This window comes from Megachile rotundata, chromosome 4, assembly GCF_050947335.1.
Source record: "Megachile rotundata isolate GNS110a chromosome 4, iyMegRotu1, whole genome shotgun sequence".
Classification (NCBI taxonomy): Eukaryota; Metazoa; Arthropoda; class Insecta; order Hymenoptera; family Megachilidae; genus Megachile; species Megachile rotundata.
In genome coordinates, this window is record NC_134986.1 from 16158528 (window position 1) to 16186401 (window position 27874).

Below are 27874 nucleotides of genomic sequence, written 5' to 3' on the forward strand. Positions count from 1 at the left end.
TGGGTGAGTGGAACTTTTGACGATTTGGAATTTAGATGAGTGGAACTTTGGAGAGTTAGAACCTTGAGTGAGTGGAACCTTTGAGGGTTTGGAACTTGGATGAGTGGAACCTTTGATGATTAGGAACTTGGGTGAATGAAACTCTTGACGATTTGGAATTTGGATGAGTGGAACCTTGGAGAGTTAAGACCTTGAGTGAGTGGAACCTTTGAGGGTTTGGAACTTGGGTGAGTGGAACTTTTGACGATTTGGAACTTGGGTGAATGGAACCTTTAGATATTGGAACCTTGGAGAGTTAGGACCTTGAGTGAGTGGAACCTTTGAGGGTTTGGAACTTGGGTGAATGAAACTTTTGACAATTTGGAATTTGGATGAGTGGAACCTTGGAGAGTTAGGACCTTGGGTGAGTGGAACCTTTGAGGGTTTGGAACTTGGGTGAATGAAACTTTTGACAATTTGGAATTTGGATGAGTGGAACCTTGGAGAGTTAGGACCTTGAGTGAGTGGAACCTTTGAGGGTTTGGAATTTGGGTGAATGGAACTTTTGACGATTTGGAACTTGGGTGAGTGGAACCTTGAGATATTGAAACCTTGAAGAGTTAGGACCTTGAGTGAGTGGAACCTCTGAGGGTTTGGAACTTGGATGAGTGGAACCTTTGAAGATTTGGAACTTAGCAGTTTAGGACCTTTGACATCTATGAATTTTTTGATATGGATATCTCTGTACTTCAAGTTGTAAGTACATTACGAGCTGAGTACATTTGATCTCCCAGTATGAACTTCTAGTACAGGTATTTTGTATCAAGGTCTTCCCAACTTCCTAACCCTGGTCTGATTTCAAAGTTTATCACATTTGAATATTGCAACCTGAGTACTTTTAAACCTTATAATTTAAAAGAAAATATCATTTTCAAAAATGCATTTCGTTCCATAAAGGACCATATTAAGCACAAATTGAATTTTGACGAGTGGTACCTTTGACTGAACCTCCACGCGCATACATAAAGGCGTGACATAATTGAACACCGTTGGAACAGGTTCTCGTTGACCGAGGAAATTGTTCCAGATTCGCGTGAACAGGTTGTTCCTTCCGTTAATTGGTAACACGCGACTTCTGCATTACACATAAACTGGCCAAGATAAGACGGATATTAGCGCGGGTCACGAGCAAATTTTGTTTCCCACTGTAATTCTTGCGCGGATAGTGGCGGATCAACAGTTAGCACGGCACGAATGTGGACTGGCACGATTATATATTCAATTAGCCGTGGCGAGTAAACGATACGGATGTTTCGTAAATTTGTTTAATTCCTCGAGACGGAAATGAAAGTGGTACCGTACTACGGCGAAACGAATCGTGCAGTATTCTATTATGAGAACTTGGAACCGTTATCGTGTCGCATCGTACAATTTGATGTTCTTCTTGCAATTGCCGCTTAAACGATATTGTAAATATCGTTTAATAATTTAGATTTAGATTATTTAGATAATATTGTAATAATTTAGAGGGGTAGAGAGAAATGTAACAACTATAAGCTATGACGTAAAAATTTTTTTCTTGTCAGAGATTTATGGATAATTGACATGTTTGAAGTCATTGTTAAAATAAAAAGTAAGTAAACTACTAAGGATTGATAGATATTGTTAAAAATACTCTGTTCAATAATGTGACTCTAAAATCATTCTATAGGAATGATATTCGTAAATTAAAATAATGTTGTAAAGAAGTCTGTAGTAAATTATATTGTTCAGGAAATATTAATGAATATATTGAAAGTGTTTTATATCTATTTAATTGAAAGAACTTTTTTGTGGAACTAATATTTGTGCTTTACTTATGGTAATATACGGACAATGTTGTTGGAACTTTCAGTAGTCCAAAGTAACAATAGTCTAACTTCCAATACAACGAAGTCGAAATACACCAAAGTCCCAATACTGCAAAGACTATATATACCGAAGTCCCAATACTTGGAAGTTCCAATACTCCAAGCTTCAATAGCTTGTAGTTCCAATACTCAAAGTCCCAATATTCCAAGTTCCAATATTTCGAAATCCCAATTTCCACAGTCTCAATACTCCAAGTTACAATACTCCAAAATTCCAATACTCCAAGTTTCAACACTTTGAAGTCCCAATACTCCAAAGTTCCAATACTTCAATTTTCGACACTCTGAAGTCCCAATATTCCAAAACTCCAATACTCCAAGTCCCAATACTCCAACGTCCCAATATTGCAAGTTCCAATATTTCGAAATCTCATTTCCTACAGTTCCAATACTCCAAGTTACAATACTTCAGAGTCCCAATACTCCAAAGTCCCAATACTCCAAAGTCCCAATATTCCAAAGTTCCAATACTCCAAAGTCCCAATACTCCAAAGTCCCAATATTCCAAAGTTCCAATATTCCAAAGTTCCAATACTCCAAAGTCCCAATACTCCAAAGTCCCAATATTCCAAAGTTCCAATACTCCAAAGTCCCAATACTCCAAGTTCCAATATTTCGAAATCCCAATTTCCACAGTCCCAATACTCCAAGTCCCAATACTCCAAAGTCCCAATATTCCAAGTTCCAGTATTTCGAAATCTCATTTCCTACAGTTCCAATACTCCAAAGTTCCAATACTCCAAAGTCCCAATACTTCAAACTTCAATACTCCAAAGTCCCAATATTCCACGTTCCAATACTTCACGTCCCAGTACCCCAAGTCCCAATACTCCAAAGTCCCAGTACTCCAAAGTCCCAGTACTCCAAGTCCCAATACTTGAAAATCCCAGTACATAAAATTTCTAAACTTACTCAAAGACCCAAAATTCCCAGAATCCTTTTCGCCTATCAAACCGTAACCCTACCGTTAATATGTATAACATGTTAATGCATATATGTATTCAATATTCGTCTCTAGTTTCTCGCGCTTCATCGAAATTTTCGTGGAATTGCTCGAAGGGGACCCTCGAAAAGTTACAATCGAAATTCTCCTCGCCCTCGCGTACAATTCGCATTATCTTCCTCCGTTCGGACGACCTTTTTTTTCCCCTCTCTCGTGAGTCGGAGAGAAAATAAATTCCCCTCTATCTGCTGAACTTTTGCCAGCCACTCTTATCGACGCGTTTCGTTGGGAACACGGGATATCATCGGTATAAAGTTACCCCGGTGAACGAGGGTCTCGCTGACAACCACGACACGTCGAAATAAAGGACACCTTTGATATCCGGCTGTTACCGAGAGCGTATCGGTAGTCCTTACGATCGGGTCCATGTTCTCTTCTATCGTACTCGTTCTTCTTTTCGAGGAACATTCTCGTTTCGGCCACGATTTTTGGTGTACTGCGTCTTGGAATTGAACGCGGACACGTGTATCGGCGAAACAGATATGTATTACATGGAAAAATGGTGTACTTTTATTATTCGTGCATTATTTACGAAGGGTGTAGGGACTGTTAGATGATTGGAGTATTAGGAGAATTCTCCAAATTTGGGATTTGGGGGATTTGGGATTTGAGGGATTTGGGATTTGGGATTTGGGATTTGGGATTTGGGATTTGGGATTTGGGATTTGGGATTTGGGATTTGGGGGATTTGGGATTTGGGGGATTTGGAATTTGGGGAATTAGGGATTTGGAATCTAGGGAAATTGGAATTTGGGGAATTAGGGATTTGGGGGATTTGGAATCTGGGGAAATTGGAATTTGGGGAATTTGGTATTTGGGGGATTTGGAATTTAGGGAAATTGGAATTTGGGAAATTTGGGATTTGGGGAATTTGGAATTTGGGGAAAGTGGAATTTGGGGAATTTGGAATCTGGGAAATATGGAATTTGGGAAATTTGGAATTTGTGGAAAGTGGAATTTGGGGAATTTGGAATCTGGGAAATTTGGAATTTGGGAAATTTGGAATTTGTGGAAAGTGGAATTTGGGGAAAGTGGAATTTGGGGAATTTGGAACCTGGGAAATTTGGAATTTGTGGAAAGTGGAATTTGGGGAAAGTGGAATTTGGGGAATTTGGAATCTGGGAAATTTGGAATTTGGGAAATTTGGAATTTGTGGAAAGTGGAATTTGGGGAAAGTGGAATTTGGGAAATTTGGAATTTGAGAAATTTGGAATTTGGGAAATTTGGAATTTGGGAAATTTGGAATTTGGTGGATTTGGAATCTAGGGAAACTGGAATTTGGGATCTGTAGAATTTGGAATTTGGTGAAACTTGGAACTTCGGTACACTTGAAACTTAGAACTGAAGTTCACCCAATCTTTCCAAATGAAATTAGAGAAAGGTGTTAACAGGGCACGAAATAAATGACGCAAATCAAGCAGCTCTATTTCTAAAGAAACGATAAGAGTATTAGCTCGCAGCAAGTAATAAACGAGGCTGACCCGTTGTTTTCCCATTTGCGCGTAAGTACAGGCCAGGAACAGGACTCGTTACGCGGTTCCAATGGCTTAATGATTTATATTATAGTCCGTGCACGACGAGTTTCAGCCGAGGGCTATTTTTAAACCTTGCCTCGGTTATCCAGCAACCGAAAACAACGAGCCAACCGATGTTCATCCTGCAAATTCGTTGCAATCTCTTTCCTGGCAACAAAAACTTGTTCCCTCTTCGCTCTCCAATTACATTACTCTTCCAGAAGGGCTGCTGCACCGAAAATCCTGCCCTTGGTATGCTCGAGTGCTGTGTGCCGTGCGTGTAACGTTTAATCAGCTTGATATTCGCGCTTGTACACTCCGGTGCAACGTACGCTGCTTCATAAATAATTGCCACTGTCAAGGAAATTGTATTCCGCCATTTTTATACTCCATTTTTTTTCAATCCATCATGCAATTATATTTTCGAGAAATTTTCGAAAAGTCTTCTGACTGACAACATTGTTAATTTTTCATTTCTGTAAAATTTCAATTGGGAATATTGGGACTTAGGGTATTGGGACTTCAGAGTATTGAAGCTTGGAGTATTGGGACTGTGGGAATTGGGATTTCGAAGTATTGGAACATTGGTGTATTGGGACTTAGAGTATTGGGACTTAGAGTATTGGGACTTAGAGTATTGGGACTTCAGAGTATTGAAGCTTGGAATATTGGGACTGTGGGAATTGGGATTTCGAAGTATTGGAACATTGGAATATTGGAACTTAGAGTATTGGGACTTCAGAGTATTGAAGCTTGGAGTATTGGGACTGTGGGAATTGGGATTTCGAAGTATTGGAACATTGGAATATTGGGACTTTGGAGTATTGGGACTTTGGAGTATTGGGACTTTGGAGTATTGGGACTTTGGAGTATTGGGACTTTGGAGTATTGGGACTTTGGAGTATTGGGACTTTGGAGTATTGGGACTTTGGAGTATTGGGACTTTGGAGTATTGGGACTTTGGAGTATTGGAACTTTGGAGTATTGGGACTTGGAGTATTGGAGTTTTGGAGTATTGGGACTTCAGAGTGTTGAAAATTGGAGTATTGGGACTTCAGAGTGTTGAAACTTGGAGTATTGGGACTTCAGAGTGTTGAAACTTGGAGTATTGGAACTTTGGAGTATTGGAACTTGGAGTATTGGGACTTTGGAATATTGGGACTGTGGAAATTGGGATTTCGAAATATTGGAACTTGGAATATTAGGACTTTGAGTATTGGAGTTTTGGAGTATTGGGACTTCAGAGTGTCGAAAATTGGAGTATTGGAACTTTGGAGTATTGGGACTTCAGAGTATTGAAGCTTGGAGTATTGGGACTGTGGAAATTTGGATTTCGAAGTATTGGAACATTGAAATATTGGGACTTAGAGTATTGCAACTTCAGAGTATTGAAGCTTGAAGTATTGGGACTGTGGGAATTGGTATTTCGAAGTATTGGAACATTGGTGTATTGGGACTTTCTGTCCCAAACTGTAAAGTTTCATTTCGTCCCATCTGCCGAAACTTTCCGAATGACTCCCGAAAACGGCCGAATGCTAAATCGGCTAATCGCACCGAACGAGGACTTGTTCACGCGTCGCCATTTTCTCTAGGGAATCCAGCACGCTCGGGCACGGTACTCGGTTCGCATTAGCCGAGATGGCGTGTCTGGAAACCAGTCGACGCGTTCGTTGGTTAATTCGTTTTTAATTCGAGTCCCGGTGACCCCACGACCGAGGATTCGCGGTAATATTACGGGGTCAGATCACGAACTATAACGAGCTGAGAATTTCGCGAGGCAGGTACCGTTTCCGCTATGTTCCGCTTACCGAAAGAGGACGGACTAATTAATCGCCTAGTATGTGTCGCTTGTTCATGTTATTTTGATTAGCTATATGTCCTACTCCCGATAGCTCACCATTTTGTGGGAATTTTTTTAACGATATTCCCGATGAACTATTCATCAAAATGTATCTGACATGTTCGTTTTAAATGTTTACATTAATTAAAACATAATAGCAAATATTTTTGATTGCTAGAATGTTTAAACTGATTAATATGTAACTGCAAATGTTGCAGCAGATATTTCTGTTTGTTCTGAATGTTTTAATTAATCAAAATGAGCTGTAATTTTAACTTCCTATAATATTCGTACCCGGTAAAAATATTATTCTGCAATATTTTCAAATTTAAAACGTTCTTAACCTCTGACTTAATTAAAGAAGTATCCTCGTTAAAATTGCAACTAATTTTATATAATTTCCGGAGCTTACTCTTCATTAAATAGCAAGAATAATTAAATTATATACTTAATATCTGCGAACGTAATAACTGGGCCACAAATATTTTACACCGTGAATTAATGCTCCATACGAACATCCTCAGATTCCAATTAATTAAAAACCTCTTCACAAACTGCTTGCAAATTCTACCCTCTCGAATAAACGTACCCAATTTTATCCAAAAAAGAAATGCAATTATCTGAACTGCTTCCTTAAACGATCACCGGGACATTTACCTCGCGCGTTCTGTTTTTTTCCACAGTTATATTTGGTGAGACGAAAAGAAAGGAGGGGTTGGTGGTGCGTGTTAAGTCGAACCGCATGATTTATTGATCGTCTTCTGGGACAGGCAGGATGATTGTAGGCAAGCTTGCAGGTTTTCGTAAAGGAATGATGATGACCGTGTGGTAGCTGGACACGTGAATTTGTTGTTTGTTATCACGGAAGTTTAATGGTTCTTCAGATTAAGGAGGTCGGTGCACGAAGATCGTTCGGCCTTTTTTTACGAACTTGATGGCGGAGCTTTTTTTCGGTGCCCGTTTTTAATGCGATAATTTCGGGTTGCGTGGTTATTTTGGTAAATACGTTGATTATGGTCCCTCCGAGTTTTTCTGCCTCTGGTAGTTATTCGTGGAGTCGCGCACGAAATTGTGTACTGCCTCTTTGATATTCCTTATTTGGTTTGGTTCAAGCTTTTTGAGTGTTTGGAACCTTCAGATTTTTATCTTAATTTTGAGGACATAGGTGTATTTGGAAATTTTTGAACTTTCTGGATGTCCTAAATTTTAAGTTATCAAGTTCTTCCATTTTTTAATATCTAAATTGCGAAATTTGCAGGTTTGAAAGTTTCACTCCCTATTTCCAAATTTTCTAGATTCTCCGCAATCCACAAATTCCCTAGATTCCCTACATCCCCAAATTTCCCAAATTTTCCAAATTCCTCGAATTCCCCAAGTTCCCTAGACCCCTCAAATTTTCCAAATTCCAAATTCCCCAAATTCCAAATTCCCCAAGTTCCAAATTCCCTAGATTCCAAATTCCCCATATCCCCAACTCTCCAAATTCCAAATTCCCCAAATTCCCCAGATTCCCCAAGTTCCAAATTCCCTAGATTCCAAATTTCCAAAATCCCAAATTCTCTAGATCCCCGATTCTCCAAATCCCAAATTCCCCAAATTACAAATTCCCCAGATCCCCAACTCTCCAAATCCCAAATTCCCCAAGTTCCAAATTTTCTAGATTCCAAATTTCCAAAATCCCAAATTCCCTAGATCCCCGATTTTCCAAATCCCAAATTTCCCAAATTCCAAATTTCCCAAATCCCAAATTTCCCAAATCCCAAATTTCCCAAATCCCAAATTTCCCAAATCCCAAATTTCCCAAATCCCAAATTTCCCAAATCCCAAATTTCCCAAATCCCAAATTTCCCAAATCCCAAATTTCCCAAATCCCAAATTTCCCAAATCCCAAATTTCCCAAATCCCAAATTTCCCAAATCCCAAATTTCCCAAATCCCAAATTCCCCAAGTTCCCCAAATTCCCCAAATTCCCCAAATTCCAAATTCCCCAGATCCCAAATTCCCCAAATTCCCCAAATTCCAAATTCCCCAGATCCCAAATTCCCCAAATTCGCTAAATCCAAAATTCTCCAAATTCCCCGAATCGTCAAACATCTAAATGTCCAGCTCCCCAAATTCCAAATTCCCTAAATCTCCATCTCCTCAAATTCGAAATCGCCGAATCTCGCTAGGAAAAAAAAACCGTGTATCTCAGGCAACGAGAAACGCACGCGAGCTCGGAACATTGTCCGGCGGAGCATGATCCGTATGGTGTTTCCTGTACACGGATATTTAGAGTCGTTTTCCACAGCCGCGTTGAAATATCGAACGGGTTTTCTCGTCGCGGTTGAACGACGAAGGCGAGCGGGCCGCGATCCACGGGTCGTCGTAAAAACGAACGAAACGAATTCCACGGCAATCGCAATCGCAAGGGCCGAGTTAACGGTAATACACGATCATACGAAGGACGTAGCCACGAGAAAGCAATTTACTCTCCCATCCTTGTGTCCCTTTTTTCCTTTCTTTTCTTTCCTTTCTTCTTCTTCTTCTTCTTTCTTTTTTTTTCATCGCCTCGCGCCGGACTAGGATTATTTGCCACAGTCACGTTCCTATCGTTGGTATTCTTTATTACCCCTCCGGTTCGTTTTCAGCCGCATGAATTCTGGAATCGATTGTTGCGTCCAACAGGAAACGTTCCCCCGTTTATTCTCCATATCATCCCGTGCCGTGTTTTTATTCCTGCCTGCTGGAAATTGCGAAATGCTTCTTCTGATTATCACGATTGTATCAAATGGCTAGTTTTTTTTTTTTTCGTTAGATATATTGTAATGGAATATGTGTACGGGGTGGTTCGAGGGACTCGGTCAGGTTATTATTCTTTTTTTAATAAAAGTAGAAGTTAGTCATGTGATACATGTCATTTATAGCAGTAACCTACATATATGCATACATGTGTATACATGTGTGTACATGTGTGTACATGTGTGTACATGTGTGTCATGTGTATACATGTGTGTCATGTGTATACATGTGTGTATATGTGTGGCATGTTTATACATGTGTGTACATATGTGTCATGTGTATACATGTGTGTACATGTGTGTCATGTGTTATACATGTGTGTACATATGTGTCATGTGTATACATGTGTGTACATGTGTGTACATGTGTGTCATGTGTGTCATGTGTGTCATATGTGTACATATGTATACATGTGTGTACATGCGTGTCATGTGTGTCATATGAGTACATATGTATACATGTGTGTACATGTGTGTCATGTGTGTCATATGTGTACATATGTATACATGTTTGTACATGTGTGTGCACGTGTATACATGTGTGTACATGTATATACATACGTATATGAGAACTTTTTGGATGTCTAAGCAATTTGGAAATGTCTATACCGTTTCTTAATTTGAGAGCACTATAAAAGAGTAGCAAATGTTACTATTATATATAGTTGTACATATAGGACATATGTCATATATCATATGTCAACCTCAATCACACTGTACATACATGTCCCAGTTTTCGGAATCGTCCTCTACGTACACATATTCAATCACAACGTACCAAATCAAGAAAAAGCCTCACGAAATAGATGCAATTCTAACAATTGAAAAAAATAAAACATTTAGCAAGTTCGTAAATGTAGCACATCGCAACTAAACTTTCGTCGAGTAATTAATGAGGACATAGAATGTTAGTAATTGATGGTATACAGGAAAAAGTTGTTCATTAGGGGTTAGGTGTGTTTTATAACAACGTCGAATAGCGTTCGGTAATTCTATGGAAATTGGCTCGTATTTTGCGAGGTTCTCGCGGGAGCGATGCTCCTCTCGTCTGAATTAACGGTTTCGTTCATCGTTCATTTTATTCCGCATCCTAAACGAAGCGCCAGCGTATTTTTAATTCTCGCGGGCCACGTTACATGGAACCACTTTTTGCCGGCTTCTCTTTCGGGCAATCAAATTTGCATTTTCGAGCGGATTCGAGTTCTCACGCCTCGAATCGCTGCATCTCCACTCGCTCTATACGTTACTCTCATCACGATTTATTTGCAAACTTCGCTATTTTTTAGTTTCCAAGTTATTCTTTCAAATCTTTGAACGCAATTTTTGATTTGAAAATGGGACTTATAAATTTCTGACTGGGAACGAGCTGTTATTTTCGAAGTGTACGCAGTAAATCCGCGGTTAACGGGTCTCGTAATTAAGCTACCGGCTGCCGTTTCTTCACGAAATATCGTTTGAAATATTTTCGGAACGGTAAAGATGTAGACACCTCCCGGCTACGTTCTAGATCACGAATCCAGGGTTCATCGACCAAGCATCACGGAACCACCATGGAAAAAAAACTCAGTTTAGATTGATGCTCTGAGATGTTCCTGTAATAATAATACTCGGTAACATTTGTTAAAAATAAAAGTATCTAACAAAATTTTCAGCTGCTTCTTATTATGGCTTTTTATTATGTTATTAATATAAAAATTGTAACTTTAAAAAAATTCACAAAAATTTTCAGGTAACAAGTTCAAAAGTAGTCCTCTAACTTTGTCCACAGCAAAAGTCCAAGTGGCGAGTTAAATTCTCTTGGGAATATTAATTTAATTACACAAGATGGTTGTAACAGGTTCATCCAAAAATAAATACTTATGACTTGTCAGGTGCGTCAGTCACAACTACAAAATGAAAATTTTGATCAGGAAAGTTGAAATTTTATGTTAATTCTGCATTCAGCAATCCTTGACAATGTAAACTATAGTTGGATTTCAACTCCAATTGTAATAAGTCTTGTACGAAAAGTTTTGAAATTTTAATAGACTTCAATTTGAAGTACGAGTGCGTCATAGTTATATGATTAAAAAATTAAAAACTAATTAAACAAACGGATAGTTTTACGAGCTAAGTAAATCGCAGCTTCTACTCACGCGAGAGAAGATGTCTGCTGGCAAATGAAAGTGGCCGTTCATTCTCGACCTGGTGCTAACTTATTCCGCTCGAAATCGCGAGCTTCGTTTCTTCGCTTTGAACACTTGCCAATACGAGTGCTTTTCTTAGGTTTAAAGTCAATGAACTGACCATGATAATTGGAAATAATAGTTAGAATAAAGAGTCTCGTTCATCCTTGTGGGGATCTTGTTGCTTACCTATCGATTAGAGCTCTTCTATCGTGGAATTTAGATATTGGAATTTTCTGTATCTATATATATGTTGTAGAGAAGTCTGTAGTAAATTATATTGTTCAGGAAATATTAATAAATATATTGAAAGTGTTTTATATCTATTTAATTGAAAGAACTTTTTTGTGGAACTAATATTTGTGCTTTACTTATGGTAATATGAGGACAATGTTCTTGAAACTTTCAGTAGTCCAAAGTAACAATAGTCTAAACTTCAAATACAACGAAGTCCAAATATATCAAAGTCCCAATACTGCAAAGGCTATATATACCGAAGTCCCAATACTTGGAAGTTCCAATACTCCAAGCTTCAATACCTTGTAGTCCCAATATTCCAAGTTCCAATATTTCGAAATCCCAATTTCCACAGTCCCAATACTCCAAGTTACAATACTCCAAAATTCGAATACTCCAAGTTTCAACACTTTGAAGTCCCAATACTCCAAAGTTCCAATACTTCAATTTTCGACACTCTGAAGTCCCAATATTCCAAAATTCCAATACTCCAAGTCCCAATACTCCAACGTCCCAATATTGCAAGTTCCAATATTTCGAAATCTCATTTCCTACAGTTCCAATACTCCAAGTTACAATACTCCAGAGTCCCAATACTCCAAAGTCCCAATACTCCAAAGTCCCAATACTCCAAAGTCCCAATACTCCAAAGTCCCAATACTCCAAGTCCCAATACTCCAACGTCCCAATATTACAAGTTCCAATATTTCGAAATCTCATTTCCTACAGTTCCAATACTCCAAGTTACAATACTCCAGAGTCCCAATACTCCAAAGTCCCAATACTCCAAAGTCCCAATACTCCAAAGTCCCAATACTCCAAAGTCCCAATACTCCAAAGTCCCAATACTCCAAGTTACAATACTCCAAAGTTCCAATACTCCGATTTTCGACACTCTGAAGTCCCAATAGCCCAAGTCCCAGTACTCTAAAATTCCAGTACTCCAAGTCCCAATACTCCAAAGTGCCAATATTCCAACTTCCAATATTTCGAAATCTCATTTCCTACAGTTCCAATACTCTAAGTTACAATACTCCAAAGTTCTAATACTCCAAAGTCCCAATACTCCAAGCTCCAATACTCCACAGTCCCAATATTCCACGTCCCAATACTTCACGTCCCAGTACTCCAACTCCCAATACTCCAAAGTCCCATTACTCCAAGATTAGAGCTCTTCTATACTCTTCTATCGTGGAATTTAGATATTGGAATTTTCTGTATCTATCGTTGCTTCTTCTGATTGAAATTTTTTAATGGAAATTTATATTCAATAGGATTGCATAGTGTCATTTTTATTATGAATTGTTACTTCAAAATATTTTGATCGATTGACGTCAAACTAAAAGGAGAATTGACTGAAAATAAATTTAATAACCGAAAGAAAAATTTACTAAAAATAAAATTAGTAACAGAACAAAAAATTAACTGGAAATGATATTTCATCAAAAATAAAATTAGACTGGAATGAAATAAAACTGTATTTCTAATAAGAGTTCATTTTAATTAACAAAGATGGAGTAATATAATGTTCAGATTTTAAGTTTATAACCTTCTCATCAGCAGTTTAATAAATGAAGGAACTAGTTAAATAGTTTATCTCGCAGAATTACCTGTTTCACGCTGTCCATTGTATCGAGCTGGCCCTTTTCAGGAAATAATGAAACCCTGCCTTAATTAACGCCCGGACGTTTAATTAAACACAAAGTCTCGCAGTTAAGGCGCAGCCATGTTGAAGTCTCGTTTCAAGAACATTAGCTTTATGTAAATAAGATGTTTGACAGCTGTTCCTTTCGGTAATGAAACTTCCTACATTGTTCTCGACGGTGTTACTGCTTGGATGGAATTTCTCATACATGCATATTGTCATTTTATCTTGTCTCATTTTTATTCATTTTTACTTACAGTAGATTTAATGAATTTTTATTTAGATTGATTTTAATGAATTTTTATTTAGATTGATTTTAATGAATTTTTATTTAGATTGATTTTTATGAATTTTTATTTAGATTGATTTTGATGAATTGTTATTTAGATTGATTTTAATGAATTTTTATTTAGGTTGATTTTTATGAATTTTTATTTAGATTGATTTTAATGAACTTTTATTTAGATTGATTTTAATGAATTGTTATTTAGGTTGATTTTAATGAATTTTTATTTAGATTGATTTTAATGAATTTTTATTTATGTTGATTTTTATGAATTTTTATTTAGATTGATTTTTATGAATTGTTATTTAGATTGGTTTTAATGAATTTTTATTTAGATTGATTTTAATGAATTGTTATTTAGATTGATTTTTATGAATTTTTATTTAGGTTGATTTTTATGAGTTTTTGTTTGCATTGATTTTGATGAATTTTTATTTAGATTAATTTTGATGAATTTTTATTTAGGTTGATTTTGATGAATTTTTATTTACATTAATTTTGATGAATTTTTATTTAGATCAATTTTGATGAATTTTTATTCAGATTAATTTTGATGAATTTTTATTTACATTAATTTTGATGAATTTTTATTCAGATTAATTTTGATGAATTTTTATTTAGATCAATTTTGATGAATTTTTATTCAGATTAATTTTGATCATTTTTTCAATTACATTAACTGTGATCAATTCACATTTTTCAATCGACAACAAAAAGTACTTAATTCATATAAAATATTGTTTACAAAAAAATGTGATAACATTTTCATTTTATAAAGATTCAAAAAGAGAAAACAATTCCGAAATGCAAAGAATAAAAATTGAAACCAGTGCAAAGAGGTATACATACATGCCGAAAACGATCGTGCAAATGGCATCGGAGCGTATCGTTTATTAACGATCTCGTTTGGCCAGATTGAAATAACACCGCCGAAAGCTGTTACGAGCTGCATTCGCGCGTGCATCCTGCATAGGAATGTCATCGCGCGATTTGTATTCCGAGCGTATGTCGGGCCTGCCTAAACGATCGCGCGGAAACGCTGAACGCGCGATAAATTATCCATCGTGCGAGAGTATCGAATATTTACTCGCCGACAGCGAGTGGCTACCGGCGATCGCGAGCCCGCCATCGCCAATAATAACGAGGATCACCCTCGTCAGCATGCTACTCGCTATAAAGCCGGGACACGCTGTAATTGTCGCGCTGATCCTCGCTGATCACGATCGATCCTCGCCGACAAGGGAACGTGGACTGCTTTCTCATCGCGACTCACTGATACCTGTGGGAGGAAAAGATCGGGAGGAAGTCGTCAGTTGCTCGTTTCTACCTTCTCTTTCAGATATAGGGAAATTTTTAGGGATTTTTCTTGTAATTGGTAATTTGGAAATTTTGGGGTATAGGGGTGGGTGCAATGTGGGATCTTTGGGGGGTCTGTTTTTGGAAGGGTGGGGAATTTTGGGAGGGGAGAATTGGGGATTGTGAATTTGGGGAAATTTGGGATGATGGAATTGGGGAATTTGGGATCTGGGGAATTTGGGATTTGGGAAATTTGGAATTTGGAGAAAGTGGAATTTGGGGAATTTGGAATTTGGGGAAAGTGGAATTTGGGAAATTTGGAATTTGGGGAAAGTGGAATTTGGGGAATTTGGAATTTGGGGAAAGTGGAATTTGGGGAATTTGGAATTTGGGGAAAGTGGAATTTGGGAAATTTGGAATTTGGGGAAAGTGGAATTTGGGGAAAGTGGAATTTGGGGAAAATGGAATTTGAGGAAAGTGGAATTCGGGGAATTTGGAATTTGGGAAATTTGGAATTTGGGGAAAGTGGAATTTGGGGAATTTGAAATTGGGGGAATTTGGAGTTTGGGGAAAGTGGAATTTGGGAAATTTGGTATTTGGAAAATGTGAATTTGTGGAATTTGGAATTGGGAGAATTTGAGATCTAGGGAATTACCCAAACTCCTCAGTAACTAAAAAAAGTACCAACACAGCCAATCTCACTGAGTAAAATTAAAGTCACCAATCTCCCACTTGCAAATATAAAAAGCCCTCACCACAAATTATCCAGTAATTCAATAAAAATATTTTCGGTACACAATTTCCATCTTTACCCCGAAAGCAGTCCTCAGTTACCTTTAAATAACTCAATCGTTGTATAGAGACCACTTAAGCGCCACAAAAGCAACCATTACGCGGCATCAACAGTTAAATAAGCGTGAATGGGGCGAATGCGGGCCACGGGGAATCTCGTTAAAAAGTAAAACGACGCATTCTGGAGCAAAGCCGCGGTACTCTGGGACAATAAACCGAGCTTTCGTTTGCTCGCGAGGAAGAAAAGCGTCCATTGTATACGATTTTCCCATTATTTCAGCCGCGTTTCAGCGGGGTATCTCGTGCCGAACCGCGGAATCGCGATTGTTGCCCGCGTTGAATACGCACTCCGCTCTGCGGGGCGCGCGGGCAGTTTCTTTAAACGAGAAACACCTTAGGACCAGCCTTTTGCTTGGCGAACTGCATCCGCTGCATTTGAATAGAATGGTCATATAAATACGCGACAAATATATGCAATTAGGGACTCGATTCGAGTTCTTCGTTGTTGTTTTTTAAGGAGGGGTGAATGGGGGTTGAATTATTCCGGTGAAACGATTTTTATACGGGGAGAATTATGGAGGATTTTTAGTAGAGGGATACGGGAGAGATATTGGGACGTCTAAGAATTTTCTAGTTTTGGGATGTGGGGTATAGGGATTTGAAATTTTTAATATGATATATGTAAAGATATATGTAGAGATGTATGTAGAGATATATTAGTTGTATGACACCCTGTATGTAGAGATATATATGTAGACATATGTATGTGGAGATGTAGAGATACATCACTTGTGTAACACCCTGTATGTAGAGATATGTAGAGACATACGTATGTAGACATGTAGAGATACATTTCATATGGAACACTCTGCATGTAGACATATGTAGACATATGTATGTTGAGATGTAGAGATACATTACTTGTGTAACAACCTGTATGTAGATGTATGTAGAGACATATGTATGTAGAGATGTAGTGACACATTACTTGTGTAACATCCTATATGTAGAGGTATGTAGAGACATATGTATGTAGAGATGTAGGGATACATTACTTGTGTAACAACCTGTATGTTGAGACATATGTAGACATATGTACAGTTGAGATGTGGAGATACATTATTTGTGTAACACCCTGTATGTAGCGATATGTAGAGACATACGTATGTAGACATATAGAGATACATTTCATATGTAACACTCTGCATGTAGAGATATATGTAGACATATGTATGTAGAGATGTAGAGTTACATTACTTGTGTAACAACCTGTATGTAGATGTATGTAGAGACATATGTATGTAGAGATGTAGTGACACATTAATCGTGTAACATCCTATATGTAGAGGTATGTAGAGACATACGTATGTAGACATATAGAGATACATTTCTTGTGTAACAATCTGTATACAGAGATATATACAGGAACATATGTATGTAGATATGTAGTGACACATTACTTGTGTAACACCCTGTAGGTCTAGACATGCAGAGACATATGCATATAAAGATGTAGGGATATATGTAGGACATAGAAATGTAAACGTATAGAGAAGGCAACCGATGCTCCCAAGAAACCCCAAAATCCCATTTCCCACCCCTAAAAATCCCCCATGAAACTAGTCTGATAAAAATATTAATCCATCACAAAAGTCACAGCATTCCACCCCGTTCAGCAAATCCATCGGTTAACACCGCCCTATATCCTATTCCCCGTCCATACATTCATTCCTGCAACAGAAGGACAAACCACACAGGCAACCCCCGTTGAAAAATCTCATCGCGGGTTCCTAACCCACCGGGCGTATTCAACTCGTCACCCTCGCGGAATCCCGTCGAGTATATACCATCAGAGACCATCATATTCAAACATTTATGGTCGAAATATTAGGCGGACGATCCCGTGGGAGGAAGCCGCGTGTTCACCCTCGTATCATCTGCGGCCTACAGATAACGTTTCTGTCTCGTGTCACCCCTCGACGGTGTCCAGAAGGAACATTGTACTCATTGTTCGACGCTGCGTCCTCTAATGGCCATGTTGGCCAACCCCGCTACAAGAAATCTTTAATTTCCCCGATATTAAGAGACGCCGCTTCTCCCATGGGCCTCGTTCCGCTCGGCGGAGACTTCTCGCTCGTGCACGGACCAAATCGCCGCTTGATTCATGGCCACTGATGCCAGCGGAATAGATCGGCTTTTGGACCGTGGAGAATTCGTGGACCATGGATGATCGGGATCGTACATCATTTCGAGTTATTATCCGAAGGGCGGGATTTGGGCTGCTGCTGTCGTTAACCGTTCATTACTCTCCTTTATTATTATATTTATTTAGCGTAATGTATATCTAGGATAAGGAATACCTTAATCTATGATCCAGTTATGTCAAGTTGTCTATACTAATTATTATTGCAATGAGAGTTGAAATGTTAAGTGCATTTAGCTGTTGGCTACCTTTGTACAATCTCCTGCACAGTCTTCTTTGTAGAGACTCGATTGGTATTAAACTCAAAATTAATCCTTGTGCAAATATGACTGAAGTTTGTCACATTTGAACTGCAATCATCTGATCATCTAACTCGATGTCATAAACCAAGTTAATCATGCTGTTCAGGTTCCTTGAACTTGTACGGTGACACACTCATCTTCAGCTTAATACAACAATTTCATATAAGCATCTTTTAACAAAGTGTCACATGTGTAGTGTCACATGTGTGTCATATGAACATACTTAAACAACCATTACTGACAATTAACCATAGACAAATAATAAGTCAGAAATAATGTATCAACTTGTTAATTGGACCTTTTGGAAATCATCCATGACCAGCAAAAATGAGGTTGAATCAAAATTTTCCATTAATATGTGTACACATATGAAGCGTACACGAGGATCGAAAAGATGGAAACGTGTCACGTATAACAGGAATCCTTTTCAAACGACCGACAATCAGATTCCATGATTTTTTTCCGTCCCTCGTTCTAAAAAGCGTCCCCTTTTCAAGTCAGAGAAGCAGCCTTCCTTCAGAGCAGGAGCCGCTTGGTTTTGACGCGTTCGAAGACTCCTTTTCTTCTCTTAGGACTTTTCCCCAGACCTACACATTCTGAAGAACCCTTCACCCGTCTCGCCATCTGGCTACTCACTTGTGTACATAGGCGATGATTTACTTTTTCCTGCGTCGCGATGGGACTGACGGAGACGTGATTTTCTTTCCAATCCGACGAGCATTTGTCCGAGAGCGTCATATTCACGTATCTGGAATGTATCGGGATTTTTCGCCATGTTGCCAAATATTTTGGACGGTGATATTGCGGAGGATTTTAAGAAATTACAGATTTGGGATTTATTTGGAAATTTTGGGTTTGGAGAGTTGCGAGGTTGGGATTTTAAAATGCTGACTTTGGGAGATTGGGACTTTGGGAGATTGGGACTTTGGGAGATTGGGACTTTGGGAGATTGGGACTTTGGGAGATTGGGACTTTGGGAGATTGGGACTTTGGAAGATTGGAACTTTGGGAGATTGGGACTTTGGAAGATTGGGACTTTGGGAGATTGGGACTTTAGGAGATTGGGACTTTGGGAGATTGGGACTTTGGAAGATTGGGACTTTGGGAGATTGGGACTTTGGAAGATTGGGACTTTGGGAGATTGGGACTTTGGGAGATTGGGACTTTGGGAGATTTGGACTCTGGGAGATGGGGACTCTGGGAAATGGGGTCTCTGAGAGATGGGGACTTTGGGAGATGGGGACTTTGGGAGATGGGGACTTTGGGAGATGGGGACTTTGGGAGATTGGGACTTTGGGAGATTTGGACTCTGGGACATGGGGACTTTGGGAGATGGGGACTTTGGGAGATGGGGACTTTGGGAGATTGGGACTTTGGGAGATTGGGACTTTGGGAGATTGGGACTTTGGGAGATTGGGACTTTGGGAGATTTGGACTCTGGGAGATTTGGACTCTGGGACATGGGGACTTTGGGAGATGGGGACTTTGGGAGATGGGGACTTTGGGAGATTGGGATTTTGGAAGGATTGGACCATGGGAGAATTAAGATTTGGGAGTGTTGGACCTTGGCAGAATTGGGATTTGGGAGTGTTGGAGTGTTGAAGTTACTCGATACTAAATTCTCACATTCCTACACTCCAACATTTTAGCACTTACATTCCAAATTTTCACATTCCAAAATTCCCACATTTCCATATTCAAATGGGATGCAAATCTCCAAATTCAGGAACTGAAAAGTGATCAGTTCCCATCTTAGGATACGACTTTCGCACATTAATAACTGACGGAAAGTAAACGAAGCGGAGGTGTTGCAGGCACGAAACGGGGTTAAAGTTATAAATCAATGATAGTTGGCGATTGGATAGACCGGTTGTAAAGTCGCGGGCCGTAGGATTACACTTTGACACGACGGGATACTTGTTCGGCATGTAACAGGTCCTCGCGAAGGTGGCGTCGGTCATCACCTGGTCCCTCCAGGTGTTCCGGTATTTGTCGTCGGCCCGATCTCCGCGTGGGTGTACTTTATGGCGAGGGGTGATCGAGGGCTGTTCGACTCCGGATCTGATTTGTGACCGCCATTACACGTGGTCGATTCGTTGTAGCCGCAACTGTTGCATTTATGAATGCGATTACCCTTAATATATCGCGCGTGTAACTTTACTCGCTAATTCCGGCCGGGACTCGCAATAAAGTCGGGACTTCGACTTATGAATACTATTTTTCCTCTCTTAATTTTCTTTCTTCTTCTTCTTTAGTGCTTCGCAGAGCTTTCATTCGTTGGAATAGTTGGGAAGATTAAGTAAATTCATTGAGAATTATTTTCGTTTTTGTATGGTATGTCCATTCGCATACCCTTTTCCCGTCACTCGGAGCAAATCAATCGAAGCGAAATCCTCACGAAAGGCAGCTTAAAAGCCAGTCGAAAGGTGCCGTTAGTAGAAGAAGTTCTTAACCGTTCAGCATCTCTGTAGCCGACCACTTCAACCCCAATTCACCCCCATAAAAGAAACCCTCTGGCGTCCATTCGAATTCCATCGTGTGTTGTAAGAGTCCGCAACACCTTCTGAACAACGGGGTCGTCGATCGATCGAACAAAAGCCTAGCCACACACACACGACGCGACGAAGACGGAGACAGGAAAAAGAGAGAGAGAAATAACAGAGAGAAAGAGAGAGACGGTTGACGTTTCCGTGGCAGGAAGAAGAGGGCTGGAGAGATGCCAGGGTCCCGGGGAAAGCTTGGAAATTAATGGAGGTTCATTGAGGTAGTCCCCGCAAAGAGCGACTAGTTCTACGTACCCTCGACACGGATCCATTCTTCCTGTACAACCCGAAGACACTCAGTCTACGACCGTTCTGAGAGTGCTTCGGTGCAACGACGCAAACATTGACATTGTCACGAGCCTCGCCACTCTCTTGCCTCCTCGTCGTTCGTCTCTGTTCGACGCTTTGCCCCCTGAGCGCTTCGAATCCCGCCGGGAAGCAACCGCGATCTCTCGAGTCACTTCCACGACTTCGAACAACGCGCCACGAAAAACGAGCGTGTTTGCACTGTCGATGACTGAACTAATAGAAACCAGGAACGCGAGAAGGGCACAAGAATTCCACGCGTCCAACCGAGTGGATGATGGATTTTCATGGCGGAAAAGCGCATTCCATTTGACAAAGTGCTTTATTTAAGGGATGATCGGAGTGCACTTTTATGCACCTTTATACGAAATACAAAACCAAAGATGTGGAATTTAGATTTGTATATTGTCCGAGACAAACTTATTTTGATATTAGCAAGTTTATACGAAGTCGATTTTAGTATGGAGGAAACGATTAAGCCTCGTATAAAACACAGTAGGGTATTAATTCCTAGGTAAATTAAAAGAGTCCGTGTTTACGTACGATTTTATGAGTCGCAATAAACAGGCAGTAATAATCTCCTAACAGAAAAAGAACAATTTATTCGGACCGTTAACAAACATCGATAATAACAGAATACGACGAATGAATCCTTTTTTATCTCCGAAATAATGTTCTCCGAGACAATCTCCCGATATATATTCAATTTGAACATCCACGGAAATGGGAGTCCTTGTTACGTTCATAAAATGTCTCTCGATCCTTTAATACCGTTTCCGGTGAGCGATATATCATTCCGGGACAGCTGGAAATGTACCGTGACTCGGAGCGTGTTAGCTCGCTCGATAATCGTGCTTATTTATTTACGGATCGACCGGAAGTACATTATGTGCATCGTTGTTACCCGTTGCTTCTGACCCAGTTACTCCGTGATCGTTCGGCAAGCAAGGATGAAAGCCGCCGGTGTCGATTATGATATCTTATCGGTCGGTGTCGTTGAGCTGGAATCCGCGATACGTTATACCGTTAATTGATTCTCATCCTATGGGAGCTGATTTTCTCGCGGTCGCGGGAATATGCCATGATCGCGTTCTCATAGAATCTAGGTGCAATTTTTAGATGCGCTAATATTACAATATTAGGGTTTCTTATGGGTATACATTGGTCCACTAATTTGTAACATTACCTGTTCAAAACTGATCATTTTAAAAATTGACATACTTCGTGTCTTACAGAAACTTATGCTCTTAAAAAATCTGCATATGTAGTTTGAGAAATGACTGTTATTAATTGATTGCAATATATGAGTCAATGTAGTCGATTACGATATATTAGTCGATACAGTCGATTTCGATATATCAGTCAATACAGTAGATTACAATATATTAGTCAATATAGTCGATTACGATATATCAGTTAGTACAGTCGATTACGATATATTAGTCGATACAGTCGATTTCGATATATCAGCCAATACAGTAGATTACAATATATCAGTCAATATAATCGATTACGATATATCAGCCAATACAGTAGATTACAATATATCAGTCAATATAGTCGATTATGATATATCAGTTAGTACAGTCGATTGCGATATATTAGTCAATACAGTCGATTACGATATATCAGCCAATACAGTAGATTACAATATATCAGTCAATATAGTCGATTATGATATATCAGTTAGTACAGTCGATTACGATATATTAGTCAATACAGTCGATTTCGATATATCAACCAATACAGTAGATTACAATATATCAGTCAATATAGTCGATTACGATATATCAGTTAGTACAGTCGATTACGATATATTAGTCAATACAGTCGATTTCGATATATCAGCCAATACAGTAGATTACAATATATCAGTCAACACAGTCGATTACGATATATCAGTTAGTACAGTCGATTACAATACATCAGTCAATATAATCAATTACAATAAAACAAAATATTAAAACAAATTTTCCAAAAATGCTTTACACACAGAAAATGAATTATTCTCAAAATAAAATATTCTAAGTAAAAGTGACTTGTATCAAGTAAGTACGATATCGCTAGACAAGAAGGAAGGAACGAAGAAGAATACCAAGGCGTTTTACTCCCGTTTAAATTATTCGCGAATTCCTAAACGAGCGTGGTCGTACCGTTGTCCGTCTCCTCCCTTGTGTTCGTCACTTTTGCTTGGTCTTCTGTCACGTCGTTCCCCTCCGTCCCGTGTACCCTTCGTCAACACCCAGGCAAGCACGAGTGGTTCGTGAGAACCTACCTTGAATCACGCACCGCGGCTCCAACGCCCACGCATATTAAGCGTGCCCGCCTCTTAGAACATCGTAAACGTTCTTCTGCTCACGCGGAAACCTACTCGCGCCGCGTTAAGGACAGGTTCACCGCTCGAGACGCGTGCAACGTCGATTCGGTACTTAATATTACTATTCCCATTATCAATACTCTTTCAGATGTTTTTTTCATTTATTTTATAATTATTGATGACTATAGGTCTGGTCCATTTACTAGCGTGAAACACACTTACACTACCGTCCATAAGTATACGGACACAAGCGAAATATGCATTCGCGTTGCATGAAAGTTATTCAAGTATCTGCAACAGTAACTAAAATCGATTTTTTTTCTGCGAAGGTCAGAATACTGGAACGTTTTTCGATTGATAATTCTCGTTTGGAACTCGTATCTCGATGGAAAAGAAGCTACAGACGAACTAAACCGAAACTGTCGAGTGCATTGCGTTACCTTCATTCTTATCTCCATTGAGGGAACCTAAACATCTACCAACAATTTACAAACACTTGAAACATATCGAAGAACCCTCTGAATACGTTGTGCACCATAGAAATGAAACACAGTAGAAATAAAAATTTTTTTTAGAATCGAAAGCGTTTCATTGGATTCACAAATTTGGACTTTGTACTTCTGGACATGAATTTTACTTTCACACTCTCGTTGTATAATTTGTACTTAAAAATTAATTCTATTACGTTATGACACCTCAAGAAAGATAATAATAATTATTACAAATGATATGATAACCCTAAATACCTTTCGTACAAAGTTCAACTGTGTTTCATGTAACGAAGTGTCCGAATACTTATGGACGGTAGTGTATGTGTAATTAATAAACTGGGACAAACAATCATTAATGGTACGATTTAAAATTTTGTAGGTTGTATTAAAAAGACCGTAGCAGATAAATAATTAGAGATTTAATTACAGAGAATATTAAGAAGAAGCAGTTATTGAATCCTAAAATGAAACGATAAAAAGTCTCATTATTATACTACGTTTTATTAAAACTATAGTGCTCCAATTAGAACTTTATATTTTATAAACGTGTTAATATCTGTGACTGCTTAAATCAGAACCCTTGAAAATTGCAACGGTGGTAAACTGTCGAGCAAAAAATTCCTAATCGATTTTATATAAAATCCGTACAAATACCCTCTCGTAAAAATCGATATAGATTGTATTATTAATTAGAACGTGGAACAGAAACGCATGGAATGCGAGTTTAAATTCACACGTACGGGCAATCTCGTAAACTTTAATGTACCGTTAAAAGAATCAAAGCGGTAACGCGGCCTATCATTCGAGCAATTTGACGTTTGAATAAGACGTTCCGTTTCCGCGGCTAATTATCATGTATCGCGTGTACGTTGTTGCTTGGAAGAAAGCTGACATTCCTGAATTCAACTGCTACCCAAAAATGCCTAGGAATCCGTAATACTTGAGACGATTTTCAACGACGTTTCATTATGCGTCATTCAAACGCTATTAGTGGTGCTGGATTTTTGGTCGACGGCTACTGTTCGTGCTCTTGTCACGATGCAGTGGAGTTAGTCTGCACGGGAACTGTATATTGTTAGGATATATCTTTGTTAGTTTATATTCTGGCATGTGGAAATTTAGAATTTTTGTAGAATTTGCAAAATTAATCGGAGTCTTGTGTTTTTATGTTGATGAGTTTTTTAGGGGTGGTTTTTGTGGTTTTAAGGTTATGGGTTTTTGTAGTTTTAAGGTTAGGGGTTTGCGAGTCTTTACATTTTCATATTTTGGAATTGACAGATTTGCGGGTTTTCAAATTTCAATATTTCCAAATTTAGGGGTTTTCGAATTTTTACATATTCATATTTCCAAATCCTCAACTTCCAGAATTTATAAATTTTCATATTTTCTAATTTCCAGGGCTTCATATTTTGTCATTTTCATGTTTCCAAATCTACAACTTTTCCAGTATTTAACTTCTATTTCTGAACTTCCACCTTCATAAATTCGTAAATGTTCATGTTATCAAGTCTCAAAATAAATTTTGTCTCTTCAATTGAATCACATAATGTTTTCAATATTATCGAGTCTTAAAATAAATCTTGCCTCTTCAATTGAATTACATAATGTTTTTAATATTATCAAGTCTTAAAATAAATCTTGCCTCTTTAATTGACTTGCAGAATCTTGGTCACATTATAAAATTTAAAAATCTTGCCTCTTTAATTGAATTGCAGAATCTTGTTAATGTTATCAAGCTACAAAACTTGCCTCTTCAATTGAATTGCATAATCTTGTTAATATTATCAAGCCTTAACTTGCCTCTTCAATTGAATTGCATAATCTTGTTAATATTACCAAGCCTTAAAATAAATCTTTTCATTTGAACTTCTTCATCTTAAAATTTTTATACTTGAAATTATTTAAAAAATTAAGGAAATTTATTGAAATTATATTGTACCATGTTTCGTATCGAAAAAATACGAAACTCGTGTCAGTGATCGATTTGAATGGGGAAGTCGGTCGATAATGTCGTGGAGAAGACTCGATTATACTCGGCAGACACTTGAATAGGTAGAGGTAACGCTTACCCGTGTAGACAGCAACTCGGCTGAATGAATGGGGACACCTGCTTCGATATTCAGGTGGACACGTCGGGTATATTCATAATCAGGTACATTACACGTTCGTTCCAGTTAGGAGACAGGCATGAGAAACTATCGAAAGGGAAAATGATCGAAATATACGCCTACTGAGACATAATAGATACGTCTAACATTTGTGGATACATTACTGACTGGTTTTATGACTCTTTTAACGTTGAAGGCCTCGACAAAGTAGTTAAAAATTGTTTTGAGCAGTATTTTCATTTATGACAATTTTTATTAAGTATTTTCATGATGTTCTGTTATATTCATTTTTTATAATTTGAAGCAGTAAATTCATTTGCAACTATGGTTCTAAAATGAGGGTTTGAATATATCTTTTAATCACTTGCAAGAGGATTATTGTCAAATAAAATTTGTACCTGGAAAATGCTTGCATTATAGTCTTCAAAATTATATTTTATTTCAATGTTACCTATCTTTTAGAGTATCTGATTTCCTCTTGAAGTTGATAGAAAATAATGGACAAGTTATGTGAGAGAATTGAAATAAAAATTTGGTAGTGATGGGTTAAATTAGGTACGTGAACATATGATCAAAAATATAGATGTTACATGTATCAGGTAGTGATGGGTTAATGTGAGCAGTTTTAATTGCATACAAGAACAAATTCTAAATAACATAGATGTTAAATGTATCAGGTAGTGATGGGTTAATGTGAGCAATTTTAATTGCATACAAGAACAAATTCTAAATAACATAGATGTTAAATGTATCAGGTAGTGATGGGTTAATGTGAGCAGTTTTAATTGCATACATGAACAAATTCTAAATAACATAGATGTTAAATGTATCAGGTAGTGATGGGTTAATGTGAGCAGTTTTAATTGCATACATGAACAAATTCTAAATAACATGGATGTTAAATGTATCAGGTAGTGATGGGTTAATGTGAGCAGTTTTAATTGGATACATGAACAAATTTTAAATAACATAGATGTTAAATGTATCAGGTAGTGATGGGTTAATGTGAGCAGTTTTAATTGCATACAAGAACAAATTCTAAATAACATAGATGTTAAATGTATCAGGTAGTGATGGGTTAATACCAGCATCTTCAATTGGGTACGTGAACAAATAAATTTTTTCAAATATAAAAATTAGAAAATTCGGAAGATTTGAGTTTTTATACACTTTCTACCTTTGGAACCGAATATACATGACCTTGATAAACGATACGAAAAATTCGGATCAACTCCACCCAGATTCCTGATCGAAGAGCGAAGCCTGATGATAGCCGTAACACCTGGACATGTGTACGACATTTATACGTTGACGTGACGGAACGAGGAGCTTATTTTTGCATTCCATCGGTGTGCTCCCATGAACAATTAGGCTCGTCGTCGGATTCTTCGCGTGCTTCCCGTCTGTTCGAGGTCTCGAACGCGGGAACGTCGATCGATACTCATTTGCGTTCGAATTATTTTCGGAACGCGATTGATTCGGGACATGAGAGAACTTTGAATGGGAACGAATTTTTTTGGTTTCTAGAGAGAAATACATCAAGTTTATTTATTAGATTTTATTATTTACTAATTGCATCGTTCTGTTTGTATGTTTCAGCAAATCTTGCAAAAATCTTCGGTGTCTGTTGAAATTGAAGTGAGACCCAGACAACTGGTTCCAGATACGAACTGTTTCATCGATTATCTGCCGCAGTTGCAGAATATCACAAAAGCTACTTCTGGTGCACAACCGATTTATACGCTTATGGTGCCGCTTGTGGGTAAGTAAATATGTTATACTATATATTCTTCATATCAAGACTATCTCAACAAAATTTTAGTTACTATCTAAACCTAATCAAGATATAAAATGATTTCATAAAGATAAACATGTATTCTGCTAAATATTTTTCATACGCAAATTTATACTATCTGAACAAAATTTTAGTTATCATCTAAATGTAACCAAGATACAAAATTATTTCATAAAAATGAACATATGTTACGCTAAATATTCTTCATACCTAAATTTATACTATCTGAACAAAATTTCATTTATTATCTAAATGTAACCAAGATATAAAATTATTTCATAAAAATGAACATATGTTACGCTAAATATTCTTCATACCTAAATTTATACTATCTGAACAAAATTTTAGTTATTATCTAAATG

General features: G+C 38.0%; 1 protein-coding gene across 2 annotated transcripts in view; it reads left to right on the forward strand.

Annotated features, from left to right (window-relative positions):
• Window positions 1–27874, forward strand: part of LOC100882999 (telomerase-binding protein EST1A) — a 184160-nt gene that overhangs the window by 130342 nt on the left and 25944 nt on the right. For both annotated transcript variants that reach the window (XM_003703923.3, XM_076530467.1), the window contains one exon: window positions 27317–27479. In XM_003703923.3, coding sequence (XP_003703971.2) covers window positions 27317–27479 — 163 coding nt within the window. The remainder of the gene's footprint in view (window positions 1–27316; window positions 27480–27874) is intronic.